This window comes from Zeus faber, assembly GCF_960531495.2.
Source record: "Zeus faber genome assembly, chromosome: 14".
NCBI lineage: Eukaryota > Metazoa > Chordata > Actinopteri > Zeiformes > Zeidae > Zeus > Zeus faber.
Window position 1 is genome coordinate 31,505,463 of NC_137200.1, and position 15,000 is coordinate 31,520,462.

A 15,000-nucleotide genomic window follows, 5' to 3' on the forward strand; every position below is an offset into this window, starting at 1 on the left:
CTGGAACTGGATGTTGGCTTGGCTGCATTTCTCCGCCGTCTCCAGGGCGACCTTGTAGTTGTCCACGAAGGCCTTGTACACACCCAGCTGGCTGGCCTGCCCCAAAAACCAACACACACGCTCTAGTCAAGCAGGAAGGAGGCCCTGGACCTACTTCAGGGCATTTCCAAACACGCCGGGGCCTTGACCATCACAGTGTTGCCCCGGTAACAATCAGTTCTTTCAAAAGCAGAAGCTCATCATCCATCGCTTTTTAGATTGAAAACACTGAGTTTGGCTCAGAATTTCCATTTGTGCTGAGGATGAGGAGCAGCACATGAAGGCAGTGATGGTGCAGGACACACACAATTCACAGTGCATTCATGGAGCTCAGCTCTCTGGTACGCTCTCTTGTGACGTACAACTCAGTAATCTAATCTAATCTAAGGGCATGAGGTGTCAAATAGTTGATAAACTAGTTTAGACCTCATTCTAGCCAGAGAAGTCAATATAATGCCAGTTGGTTTCTTTACAAAGGGATTCTAAGCAGAAGATAATAAGTAGCAGGGGAGGGGATGAGCATATACTGTCATATAAAGCATATTTACACTTTCTGGAGGCAAAACATCGTTTCCACACTGTACATTTTGAAAAGTAAAATGGTCAATGAACTGCATCTCATATCGCACTTTTCCTGCGACCGCTCAAAGCGCTTAACAGCGCGTGCCTCACATTCATACATGGATGGTGGAGGCCACCGTACAAGGACCACGCCTGCTCAAGGACCACAGCCGCTCAAGGACCACAGCCGCTCGAGGACCACGGCCGCTCGAGGACCACGGCCGCTCGAGGACCACGGCCGCTCGAGGACCACGGCCGCTCGAGGACCACGCCTGCTCGAGGACCACGCCTGCTCGAGGACCACGCCTGCTCGAGGACCACGCCTGCTCAAGGACCACGCCTGGTCAAGGACCACGCCTGGTCAAGGACCACGCCTGCTCAAGCACCACGCCTGCTTAGGGACCACGCCTGCTCATGGACCACGCCTGCTCAAGGACCACGCCTGCTCGAGGACCACACCTGCTCAACCACAGCAGGTGGGGGTTCAGTGTCTTGCTCAAGGACACGCTACCGGGGTGGAGCCGGGGATCAAACCAGGAAGCGTCTGATGACTGGATGAGCCACTCTAGGTCCTGCATCACGCCGCCCCCTCAAAGCTTCAGAGTTTTAAGTTATTGTTCAAATTGTATGTGGGGGGTGGGGGGTGATGGAGGAATATCCTCCCCCTCAAAAGCTTTGAGCTACGTCCCTTTCACTCTCACCAGCTCAGGTGAAATGTTATTTATTTAACAATATTCCTCTACCGTCGCCGTCACAGGAGATTTCTCATAGTGTCTTGGCAACAGCGCCCGCACTCCAAACAACAGCATCACAGCTACAGGCGGCGGCGGGCAATGGAAAAAAATAAATACAACTTTTGTCTGATGTTGCAAGTGGGAGGAGAGAGAACGATGATGGATGAAATGTGGGGAGAAAACGAGGGACGGTGTTAGAGAGAGAAGGACAGGGCTCTGCACCCGGAGCTCCTCTGTCACAGCATCCGAGGGCACCGCGGGAAAATCACCTTCACCACAACATTCTAGATCCGGAAAAACCAAAAGTCATTCTCTGCGAAAATTAGATTGAAGACGTAATGAAACAATAAAACTGTAACGACTGCACACAACTCCAAAAACTCTCAGCATTATTCTGCAAAGCGCAGACATCTTTGGAAAACACAGCCTTTCCAAACTCTCACCACCCGGCGCCGGGATCAGCTCTATCTGCCCTGGAGGGAAACCAGCGGCAGAGCTGCAACAAACATGAAGGGAGACAAGGCATGGGGAGCCACGCCTTGTCTTATCATGTCCACACACACACACACACACACACACACACACACACACACACACACACACACACACACACACACACACACACACACACACACACACACACACACACACACACACACACACACACACACAGCGTAGATGGAAGTGGACGATGCTTCACTAATGGACGACACTTAGTGGTGGAAACCCTGTGGTGGTCTGGAGAGAGAGAGGGAGGGAGGAAGAGAGAGAGAGAACATTTCTACATTCATATATTGTATCTATCTTGTATTCCTACACCCTAAACTGCCATGTCTGAATGACCTCCGCAGATATTTTTGAAGGTTACATTTCATGTTTATAAAGCCTTTTGAATTGAATGAGAGCATGAGAGAGTGAGCGAGAGAGCAAGAAAGAAAGAGAGAGAGAGGAAGGGAGAGAGAGAGCAAGAGCGAGCTCGAGAGAGAGAGAGAGGGTAAGGGAGAGAGAGAGAGAGAGAGACAGTGAGAGAGAGAGGGAGAGGAAGGGAGAGAGAGCGAGAGCGAGCTCGAGAGAGAGAGTAAGGGAGAGAGAGAGAGTAAGGGAGAGAAAGAGGGAGAGTGAGAAAGAATGAGAGAGAGAAAAAAAGAGAGAGAGAAAGAAAGAAAGAAAGAGAGAGAGAGAGGGAGAGCGAGCGCAAAAGAGAGCGAGAGAGAGAGTAAGGGAGAGAGAGAGAGAGAAAGAACGAGAGAGAGGGAGAGCGAGCGCAAGAGAGAGAGAGTAAGGGAGAGAGAGAACCCACAGAGAGATACAGACCGCAGAGAGAGACACAAAAAGAAAGAGAGATTTTTATTGCCTTTGACTTGGAGGTCATGTGTAACATTATCATTCTTCAATACTTGTGGTGTTGTGCTCTGCTAATGTACATGTAAGAATTCTCTCATGCCAATAAAGATCATTTGAATTGATAGAGAGGCACGCTGGCCAGAGGGGAGGAAGAGAGTAAGACGAGTGTGTGTCTGAACAGGAGCTCCATCATGCTCCATCATGCTCCATCATGCTCCCTCTCTCCCACATCTCACCCACAGCACGGGGGAGGCGGGTGACACACTCGGCCGTCTGCTTTGCTCACATCCGTCCCTTCAGGAGTAAGTAACACTCTATCACAGAGCCTCCAAGGACTCAGTCACAACTCCATCCTAAGATGAATTACCCTCAATTATTAAAATAATAATCATCATCATAATTATCATCATAATAATCATCATCATAATAATAATCATAATAATCATCATAATTATTATTATCATAATAATCAAATAATCATCATCATAATAAAGGCTTCGTTTTCTGCAGAATTTTCCTGAATGTTCATTTGAAACACACACACACACACACACACACACACACACACACACACACACACACACACACACACACACACACACACACACACACACACACACACACAATTATACAAATTATATGTCCCCTGGTGGTCCACCATGGGAGTGCAGGGGCTCCACAGTATTTAGTATCTGTTATTTTTTTTGATCTCACCAGTTTCTGGAAGAGGTGTCCCACGGTCACCTTCTCATCCCACTGCTGGATGTTGGGCAGCAGGGCATCGTAGAAGTCCTTGTGGATCTCAAAGATGTCCTGGACCTTGTAGAAGATGGTGCTGATCTGCTGGGGGGTCAGCACGGGCTGGGAGGTAGTTGTTGTGGCTTTCAGGGGCCGCATGGGCTGGAAAGCAGCGGCGTCACACTTCAACGTTACACGGATCAAAAACTCAGATGAAAGGACAGGTTCTTTTTATTCTGACTGTGACCATACGGTGATCCAGGATGATGATGCGTCTAGCCAGTGGATGTGCATAGCCCATATCTTGGAAATCAAAGAACGTCATTGTTTCCAAAAAACTGTTAAAGCAAGTCACAGAGATGTACTGTTGCTTTGGTCACACCGGTGTGGCCACGCCCTCAGCTGCAGGTTCAGTATGTGTATGTGTGTGTGTATGTATGTGTATGTGTGTATGTGTAAGTGTGTGTATGTGTGTGTGTGTGTGTGTGTATGTATGTGTATGTGTGTATGTATGTGTAGGGGATGGTAGCTCAGGAGGTAGAGCTGGTGGTCTAGTGATCTAAAGGTCGCTGGTTGGATCCCAGGCTCCTCCTGCTAGCATGCTGTAGTGTCCTTGAGCAAGACACTTAACCCCTCATTGCTCCTGATGGCTGCGTCCGTCGGTGTTTGAATAATTGTAAGTCGCTTTGGATAAAAGCGTCTGATCAATGACTAAATGTAATGTAATGTAATGTATGTGTATGTGTGTATGTATGTGTATGTATGTGTATGTGTATGTGTATGTGTATGTATGTATATTATATGTGTGTATGTGTGTGTGTGTATGTGTGTCTCACCAGGAGCAGCGCCTCCAGCTGGTTGATGTAGATCTCCTCGCTGGCCAGGAATCCAGACAAAACAAGCTTCTTCATTTCCAGCACCTTCTCCAGGTCTCCCTGCAGGAAGGACACACACACGTTAGCACACACACACACGTTAGGACACACACACGTTAGGACACGCCCAGGGTGCATGTGCTTTGGGGGTACGGGGTCAACATTGGCAGAGTGACAACTCACAGAAGAATGAAACTCACAGAGACAGATTCCTCTGATTGCACACAGGGAAGGAATTATGTCGCAATTCACAAATAAATGTCATGAAATCCACAAATGTATTTTGGTTTTTAAATGCAAAAATATAAATATTTCTCTCCATCCACAAATAAATGTCTTACTTGTGTAAAACGTAGCATCACTTGGGTGTGATTCAATATATTTTCATTTGTTTTTATCACACCGTTTTCTAACACATTTCCAAATGGTCCGTTGTGTGCTTCACTTTTAAAGATTGTTTTTTGTTATTTTATTTGTGACACAGCTCCACCGTTGGGAGTTCTGCGTCACAATTCAAGGGGGGGAAAAGGAAGGCTGGGGGGTGGGGTGGATGCATGGACTGGATCCTGGACTGGAGTCAGACTTGCTTCTCCGCCAGGAAAGGGAAACGCAGCCTCAGTGTGTGCCTTGTTCTAGAGCGTCAGCCTGGACACCAACCATGTGCTTTCACACAGCTGTGAAAGCCTGACAACACCTTGAACCAGACGGTCAATATTCAACATTGGAAGCAAACAAACAATTCTTAAAAAAAATAAAAAATGGCACATTCAATAGGGCGTGGGAGGGGAGTTCCTCATCACACCTTTTTCATTGCAGGAGTGTGTGTGTGTGTGTATCGGCGGGCCAAAGGGCAGTGGTAGCAACACAAGAGGTGATTAATTATTAACCCTTAGTAATATCCTTGGTGATATCAGGCGGTAAAGCTCCGCTCACTGTGTATTGCTGCCAGCCGATTTATTTATAATTATTATTATTATTATTATATTTATGCTCACTCATCATCTAAACATCAAGATGCAGTGGCTCCCTGAAGTCATGTGTAGTGACTGAAAATGATAAATGCTTTTTAAAAAAGCCATCGCATAAACTAATTCATATGACATGCAAAGCACCATCTGGATTTAAAAAAAAAACAAAAAAAACCCATCAAATTCAAAGCGGAACTGGCCCTGGGGTCAGATCATGAAGCTGCACAGAGACTGAAAATAGAACCAAGGAGACAGCGCCCCGGTCTGGACCCAACACCAGAAATGGTCCTGAAATACACTGAATATACAGTAAAGACACGGCATATACAGTAAATACACTGAATATACAGTAAATACACGGCATATACAGTAAATACACTGCATATACAGTAAAAACACTGCATATGCAGTAAATACACGGAATATACAGTGGGGAAAAAAAGTATTTAGTCAGCCACCAATTGTGCAAGTTCTCCCACTTAAAAAGATGAGAGAGGCCTGTTATTTTCATCATAGTTATACCTCAACTATGAGAGACAAAATGAGAAAAAAAATCCAGAAAATCACATTGTCTGATTTTTAAAGAATTTATTTGCAAATTATGGTGGAAAATAAGTATTTGGTCAATAACAAAAGTTCATCTCAATACTTTGTTATATACCCTTTGTTTGCAATGACAGAGGTCAAACGTTTTCTGTAAGTCTTCACAAGATTTTCACACACTGTTGCTGGTATTTTGGTCCATTCCTCCATGCAGATCTCCTCTGGAGCAGTGATGTTTTGGGGCTGTCGCTGGGCAACACGGACTTTCAACTCCCTCCAAAGATTTTCTATGGGGTTGAGATCTGGAGACTAGCTAGGCCACTCCAGGACCTTGAAATGCTTCTTACGAAGCCACTCCTTCGTTGCCCGGGCGGTGTGTTTGGGATCATTGTCATGCTGAAAGACCCAGCCATGTTTCATCTTCAATGCCCTTGCTGATGGAAGGAGGTTTTCACTCAAAATCTCACGATACATGGCCCCATTCATTCTTTCCTTTACACGGATCAGTCGTCGTGGTCCCTTTGCAGACAAACAGCCCCAAAGCATGATGTTTCCACCCCCATGCTTCACAGTAGGTATGGTGTTCTTTGGATGCAACTCAGCTTTCTTTCTCCTCCAAACACGACAAGTTGAGTTTTTACCAAAAAGTTATATTTTGGTTTTATCTGACCATATGACATTCTCCCAATCCTCTTCTGGATCATCCAAATGCTCTCTAGCAAACTTCAGACGGGCCTGGACATGTACTGGCTTAAGCAGGGGGACACGTCTGGCACTGCAGGATTTGAGTCCCTGGCAGCGTAGTGTGTTACTGATGGAAGCCTTTGTTACTTTGGTCCCAGCTCTCTGCAGGTCATTCACTAGGTCCCCCCGTGTGGTTCTGGGATGTTTGCTCACCGTTCTTGTGATCATTTTGACCCCACGAGGTGAGATCTTGCGTGGAGCCCCAGATCGAGGGAGATTATCAGTGGTCTTGTATGTCTTCCATTTTCTAATAATTGCTCCCACAGTTGATTTCTTCACAACAAGCTGCTTACCTACTGCAGATTCAGTCTTCCCAGCCTGGTGCAGGTCTACAGTTTTGTTTCTGGTGTCCTTTGACAGCTCTTTGGTCTTGGCCATAGTGGAGTTTGGAGTGTGACTGTTTGAGGTTGTGGACAGGTGTCTTTCATACTGATAACAAGTTCAAACAGGTGCCATTAATACAGGTAACGAGTGGAGGACAGAGGAGCCTCTTAAAGAAAAAGTTACAGGTCTGTGAAAGCCAGAAATCTTGCTTGTTTGTAGGTGACCAAATACTTATTTTACCAAGGAATTTACCAATTAATTCATTAAAAATCCTACAATGTGATTTCCTGGATTCTTTCCCCCCATTCTGTCTCTCATAGTCGAAGTGTACCTATGATGAAAATTACAGGCCTCTCTCATCTTTTTAAGTGGGAGAACTTGCACAATTGGTGGCTGACTAAATACTTTTTTGCCCCACTGTACACTAAATACACTGCATATACACTAAATACACTGCATATACAGTAAATACACGGAATATACAGTAAATACACTGACTATACAGTAAATACATAGAATATACAGTTAATACACTGACTATACAGTAAATATACTCAATATTCAGTAAATATACAGGACTAGAAGTAGAGCTGCTGTGATTATTACACAGATAGAATGAGTTGTCTGGAAGTAATTATTTAGGCTGAGCAGAAATGTTTTTTGTCAGTTTGGTCATAGTTGATTGGTCATTGATTCCTGTCATTATTAGCAGTTTATTTTAAATATTTCATTATCTGGTTCTGGTTATTAAAGTTGCCATTTCTCCACCTTCAGTGTAGGAATGTGAACCCTGACGTGTCTCCTACAACACCATTACATACAGACTTACACGGAGTAGTGGCAACAAATGATGAAATGATTCAATCCTGAGCTTCGTTGAAAAGTGAACATTTGTTCAGTGAAGACATGAGGAGCGTTGGACGGACGTCCCTGCACAGAGATGCACTCATGACTAATAGTCTCATTTTCTAACGCTGGCTTCACAGATGCATTTAAGGAAACACCTAATTTCTACAAAAAGCAGAAATTGGAAACTGTGCTGGTCACTTCTCACCCTGAAGCAAAAGATCATATCCAGCTGTTTTAATCAAATCAGAAAAGGGTTAGGATGAGCTAAATACAAATACAAATCAAATATTACAAACAAACATGACTAACTGCCGTAGCTTTGGGAGTCAGTAGGCTTTAAAATTGCATTACAATTTAGGAATATTAAACAGCACCAGGTGGACAGCAGCTCATTTAACGTATTTAGCTTTTTTCCTCTGACCAACTTTACCACGATTTGAGTATTATGAATATTTAAAAGAATATCTGGAATCAGGCACCGCTTCCTGTCAACAGTGGAAATCATGAAGAAAGGTCCAAGTTTCACTGTCTGCCATCCCTGAGTGAGTGAGTGAGTGAGTGAGTGAGTGAGTGAGTGAGTGAGTGAGTGAGTGAGTGAGTGTGTTCAAGTTCAAGTTCAAGAGATTATACTCCTCACTTAACAACCGAGTTCCGTTCCTAGGACCAGGTTGTTAAGCAAATTGGTTGATAGGTGAGGACCTGTGTTATTTCACGGTAAGGGGTTGTGGCCATTGTACTATATATAGTATATGTAGTGTATATAGTATATATAGTGTTTAGTGTATATTACAGATTACATTACATTACATTTAGCAGACGCTTTTAGCAAAAGCGACTTACAATTGTTCAAACACTGACGGACGCAGCCATCAGGAGCAATGAGGGGTTAATGTCTTGCTCAAGGACACTACAGCATGCTAGCAGGAGGAGCCTGGGATCCAACCAGCAACCTTTAGATTACTAGACTACCAGCTCTACCTCCTGAGCTACCATCCCACATAATATATAGTATATAGTGTTTAGTGTATATAGTATATATAGTATATAGTGTATTGTGTATATAGTATAGTATATGGTGTATAATGTAAATAGTATATATAGTTTATATAATGTAAATAGTATATATAGTGTAAAGTGTATATAGTATATTGTGTAGTGTATAGTGTGTATTGTATATATAGTTTATATAGTGTAAAGTGTATAATGTATATATTGTGTATACTGTGTATAGTTTATATAGTGTATATAGTATATAAAGGGTGAAGAGATGCTAAGTATTTTACAGTGTACAATACAGACTGGTCAGAGAGCTGGTCCTAAGTTCGCAGCGGTGGTTAAACAGGGAGGTTGTTAAACAGGTAGGTTGTTAAACAGGTAGGTTGTTAAACAGGTAGGTTGTTATACAGGTAGGTTGTTAAACAGGTAGGTTGTTAAAAAGGTAGGTTTGTTATACAGGTAGGTTGTTAAACAGGTAGGTTGTTAAGTTAGGAGTACCTGTACTGTACTACTTCTGGATCTGGCAAAGGAAAGTTTTCTCATCTACCAGTTCTGAGAGTTGAACTGGAGGCCTGGAGCTCTGAGCTCAGCCTCACAGTGTTTGTCACTGGAAGCAGCAGTGACTCCATCTCCTGCTTCACTCCATCTACTCCACAAAGAGACACAAAGGGAGAACCTCCGCGCGGGACGGATGGAGGCTCCACCGACCTGACATCCACCTGCTGTCATGACACAGTGTGTCCCCAAAAGTACTCCTAACTCTTGGCTTTGGGTGAGAGCGACTTGTTTTAGATGCTACGATAAAAGGCTTCGTAGGGAGAAAGAGCAATAAAATTCAGTGTAAAAAACAAAGTCATCTCCCACGTTGATGCAGTTTGAATAATAATAATCACATGACAGGAAGCACAAGCACCCCAACAGTGTGAGTAACTATGTGATTGAGAAGCAGCACGGCGACGCGCACGCACGCACGCACGCACGCACGCACGCACGCACACACACACACACACACACACACACACACACACACACACACACACACACACACACACACACACACACACACACATACACACACACACACACACACACACACACACACACACACAATGAAGCAGCATCAGGCAGACACGAATAACATATTCCACTTCGCTATATTTAGCCCGGCTGCGTATGTGACTGTGTGTGTGTGTGTGTGTGTGTGTGTGTGTGTGTGTGTGTGTGTGTGTGTGTGTGTGTGTGTGTGTGTGTGTGTGCCCCCTCCCCCCTCCCTCACCTTGAAGTGTGGGTGGATGGGGGTGATGGGCTCCAGCTCTCCATCTCCATAATCAAACACCTCCTCCTCCAGCACCTTGTCCAAGTAGCACAGCACCTCCTCCTCTTCCTCCTCCATGCTTCCTCTTTTCTCTGCTTTCCCTCCGTTCCTCCTCTGCTTCTAATCCCTCTGGTTTTCCTCCCTCTTACTTCTTATTCTAATTTGTTGTGTTGGTGTCTCATTCTTCTAAGCCTGTCGCGACACATCAGTGTTTTCGCTGCTCGCAGCGCCGAGGCTGTGCACGGACAGGGAAGCGTCCGCCCGCGTAACCCCTCCCCCTCCCTCTGCTGGACTTCCTAGTGTGTGTGTTCCGGCTCAGTCGATGAGGTCGTCCCTCCTCCCCCTGCTGCCTCACTTGTGCTCCTCCTCTCAGCAACACACACACACACACACACACACACACACACACACACACACACACACACACACACACACACACACACACACACTTCCTCAATAGGTCTCTTACACACACAGCTCTCCTTCTTGCCAAGCTCCTTTTCTATGCTCCATTCACTCTTTTCGCATACAAAATCTCTCTCTCTCTATCTCATATATATGTAAATATATATACAACGATCAGCCACAGCATTAACACCACCACTAATAAACACTGATATTGTGTAGCTCCCCCCCGTGCCACCAAAACAGCTGTGAGGTGGAGGCATGGACTCCACCAGACTCTGAAGGTGTCCTGTGTTGTCTGGCACCAAGACGTAAGCAGCAGATCCTTTAAGTCCTGAAAGTTGGAGGTGGGGCCCCCCATGGATCAGGCTTGTTGTTCCAGCCCGTTCCACAGATGCTCCATGGGCTGGAGATCTGGGGCATTTGGAGGTCGAGTCAACACCTTGAACTCTTTGTCATGTTCCTCAAACTATTCCTGAACAGTTTTTGCAGTGTGGCAGGTGAAAGAGGCCACTGCCATCAGGGAACACCGTTTCCAGGTGTGCAACAATGTTTAGGGAGGTGGAGCGTGTCAAAGTAACATCCACATGAACGCCAGGACCACAAGGTTTCCCAGCAGAACATTGTCCCAAGCGTCACACTGCCCCACTGGCTTGTCTTCTTCCCATAATGCATCCTGGTGACATCTCTTCCCCAGGTAAACGACACACACACACACACACACACACACACACACACACACACACACACACACACACACACACACACACACACACACACACACACACACACACACACACACACACACACACACACACGACGAGAAGAAAACATGATTCATCAGACCTCCACCTTCCTCCATTGCTCCATGGTCCAGTTGTGACACTCACGTGTCCATTGTAGGTGCTTTCAGGGGTGGACAGGGGTCATGGCATGGATACTGTGAGCTCCCATACGCAGCAAGCTGCCATGCACTGTGTGTTCTACACCTTTCTATCACAGCAACAATCACTGTTTCACCACTTTGTGCTACAGTAGTTCTTCTGTGGCATCGAACCAGACGGACTAGACGTGGCTCCCCATGTGCATCAATGAGCCTTGGGCCCCATGGCCCTGTCGCCGGTTCACCGGTCGTCCTTCCTTGGACACTTTTGGTAGTAACCACTGCACAGCGGGAACAGCCACAAGACCTGTGCTTGTGGAGATGCTCTGACCCAGTCGTCCAGCATCACAATGTGCTCCTTGTCAAAGTGGCTCAGATCCTACGCTTGCCCAGTATAAAAGAATGACATCTTCTTGTCTTCGTACTATGTCCTCATGATCTGCTCTACTTCATTTCTGTACATTGAGGGTTGATCACAATGCTGAAGAGAAACCTTAACACCTTGCCCCCAAACTTGGATGGCACCCTGGTACTTTCCACATACTATTCAATCATTAGCATACTGTGGGTTCTGACATAAACCATACACTGACCTGCTATACATTATGCTAATGTGCTATTTCGGATGAAAGCATGGACTCTCTCTTTCGCTCCCTGCATCTCCCCCTCTACCGGCCCTCTATCGCTAACAGCCCTCAGAGCTACAGTTACGTAGGATACGCCAATGGTTCACAAGCCAGTGATTTCAAATTGCAGCACGACACCGTTCACGTGGCGAACAGCGACCAGAGACGAGGTTGACCCAAGGGGGGGGCTTGGCTGCGTTTGTGATGTCAGCAAATAAGAGGGCCCACCCGCTCAGCAGGAAGGAGCACAGAGAACAAGGTAGCGAGGAAGGACACGGACACACTGCGACCAATAACGAACCTTCAGGGGAAAGCCTCTGGATGACAACATTCAGCCCATACCGCCACTGTGGCTCACTTTGATCATGATGTTAATTAAGGCAAAAATGTTCAAATTACAACAATGGGCTCCTTTCACGGATACAGTGGGGAGAACAAGTATTTGATACACTGCCGATTTTGCAGGTTTTCCTACTTACAAAGCATGTAGAGGTCTGTCATTTTTATCATATGTACACTTCAACTGTGAAAGACCGAATCTAAAACAAAAATCCAGAAAATCACATTGTATGATTTTAAAATAATTAATTTGCAACAATTAATTAATTTGCACAAAGAGCTGTCTCTCTACAGAGACAGCTCTTTATATTCTTACATTTTATTGTTTTACGTCTTAAAAATGCCACTAGACGTATCTTTGACAGTTAGGGGTGCGGTGCAAGGACATCAGGCACGCGAGCGAGCAAACCAACGGGTGGAGAACATTCCTTCTCCGGAAGCAGAGAGTGTAGGACAGGTTGGAAATAATCACACTGATTTAATAACATTGGGTTTGGATTATTGCTTCCGGGAACGGGGGCTCATTGGAGCAGAGGGAAGAGTCCGTCCGGGAAGGGCGGGGAGACGGGAAGCGAAGCGTCTCTTAGAGCGGGGAAAAAAACCAAAAGGGATTCAGGTTGTACGTCCGTTGCCAACAGATTGTCCAAGCAACGGCGTCTACACTGGACATAACGTAATAACCCTGACCCATTATGTACTGTATCTGTAACATCCATCTAATGTGGGAACAGACGCCGTACGGAACTTCTCTGTAAAGGAGGCCAATGTGGGAATGACTACCTACGAAAGGGGTTATCATTGCTTTAAGACCCATGTATCACAACGACTCTGTCAGCCTGGTGGAAATTCAACAAACTCAGTGGTTACACTCTGCCTCCGATCAAATTCACTCCAATCTGGCCCAACCCGGATTTTCTGTGCTGCGCCCCTGGGGGGAGCCTGCAGCCGGCTTCCGTGTGTGTCGGCGTCCCGTGTGGAGGAGTGGCCTGTCGCCGGGACCGGCTGGACGCTCGGCCGGTCCTAGGCACCGGGGGGGTCTTGAACTTGGCCGGTTGTGCTCGGGGGGGGCACGGTGTGGTCCGGGGTGGGGTCCGCGTGGCCACCGGCCGGCGTACTGCGCCCCAGCGTTGATCTGGTTGAGCTTCACCTATCTGTGGCAGTGCTGGAATTCAAACGCAGTACATATACCACACTATAGGTCTAGGGTTTCCAGGACAGGTGGGGTGCGAGCTACGTGGGACAGGATGTTGTGGGTGGTTGCGATCTTGCTTTAGGCTTGGACAGATTTACAATTAAATTGTCAATCAGCGATTGACTCCATCCTGGCATTGATGACAGACAATTATTATTATTATTATTATTATTATTTATCTGCCAGGAATAATCAGAGCACTGAAACGGTGTAAGTACAGTTTACCGTGTTCTGAAACTGGAGCGGAGAGTGAGAGGGGGTGAGAGGGAGAGAGGGAGCGAGGGGGAGAGGGGGAGAGGGGGCGGAGGCTCTTGTCCTCTCCACTCAGAGCTGTCGAGTAACCATTTGTGATTGGATGTCACTTCCCCGCTCTATATGCAAATCCTGTGATTATAATATAATTATAATATAATCTCTGAGTCACCACAACCCGCAATTTTAGCTGCATATGCAAACAGTACACATTGAGGCCGGGGTGACGGGCGGGCCCCCTGCTGGCTGTGTTTGGGTCCTGGCAGCTTTCACCTGGTGCCAGGTGGTTTCCGGCCCGCTGCGATCAGGTGGGGCTGCGGGGAGCAATGCTGGGTGCTGCTTCTCTGCGGCGGGTGCCCCATGTGCCAGCGGTGGTGGAGGGGCCTAACCGGGGCATATCTGGCTGTCTGCGGGCGACGGAGGGGCTCTGTTCGCCCCCGTGGGGGGTCGATGTCGGGAAGCCCGGTTGCAATACGGTGGGCCTCACCTTTGCAGTGGGCGTGCTGTCTGTGGGCATGGGGGCTTCCCCATCTCTGTGTCCTTGTTGGGTCGGGCCCGGCTCTGGGCCTAGGGTCCATGCACCCCGGATTCTACGCTTGCGGATGCGCCTCATGCACTTCAGGGGTTTGTGCCCCTGGGGTCATCTCTGTGGGTTGGGGGGTTTCCTGTGGCTGCAGGGCATTGTGCTCTGAGCTATCTTGATGTCCTGGGGTTTCTATACAGCTGCGGGACTGGTGGGGGCTGCGAGCCCTTCTCCACTGCTTATAGTTCTGACCTCATACACCAGAAACAATTGAGACAAATCCTGTGCATTCACCAGTGAACACATCTCACACACACACACACATACACATACACACACACACACACACACACACACACACACACACACACACACACACACACACACACACACACACACACACACACACACACAGCATCTGCCTCGAACACCCTCCTGATTACATCCTTCCATTACTGCCGTAGCTGTCACAGGAAGAGGCCACGTGCCATCATGGATTTTCTAATTTTCGTCAAACTTTTGTCGTCATTTTGTCACGTATATGCTTTTCTAAGTAAAAGTTGTTTGTCTCTATGTTTATTTGTCTCACCCGTGGTGATTCTAAGCCTCTTGAAGAAGTAATGGTGATTTGTTGTTTATAGATCAAAACATGGTAGGACCGTTATTCAAAAAGGGGGATTAGTGGCCATTTATAACAAAAATAATAAATAAAGTGTTCGTAGCAGACACATTTGTCCTCACCCTCGGCGA

At 46.5% G+C, this 15,000-nt stretch overlaps 1 protein-coding gene across 3 annotated transcripts in view; it reads right to left on the reverse strand.

Annotated features, from left to right (window-relative positions):
• Positions 1-15,000, reverse strand: part of abr (ABR activator of RhoGEF and GTPase) — a 107,901-nt gene that overhangs the window by 53,358 nt on the left and 39,543 nt on the right. For 2 of the 3 annotated variants that reach the window (XM_080013638.1, XM_080013637.1), the window contains exons 3-5: positions 4,253-4,351; positions 3,393-3,578; positions 1-96 (exon numbers count right to left, since the gene is read on the reverse strand). The exon at positions 1-96 is cut by the window's left edge and continues 12 nt beyond it. In XM_080013638.1, coding sequence (XP_079869764.1) covers positions 1-96; positions 3,393-3,578; positions 4,253-4,351 — 381 coding nt within the window. Of the gene's footprint in view, positions 97-3,392; positions 3,579-4,252; positions 4,352-9,991; positions 10,145-15,000 lie in introns of all 3 variants that reach the window. The other variant, XM_080013640.1, reaches the window with a different exon arrangement.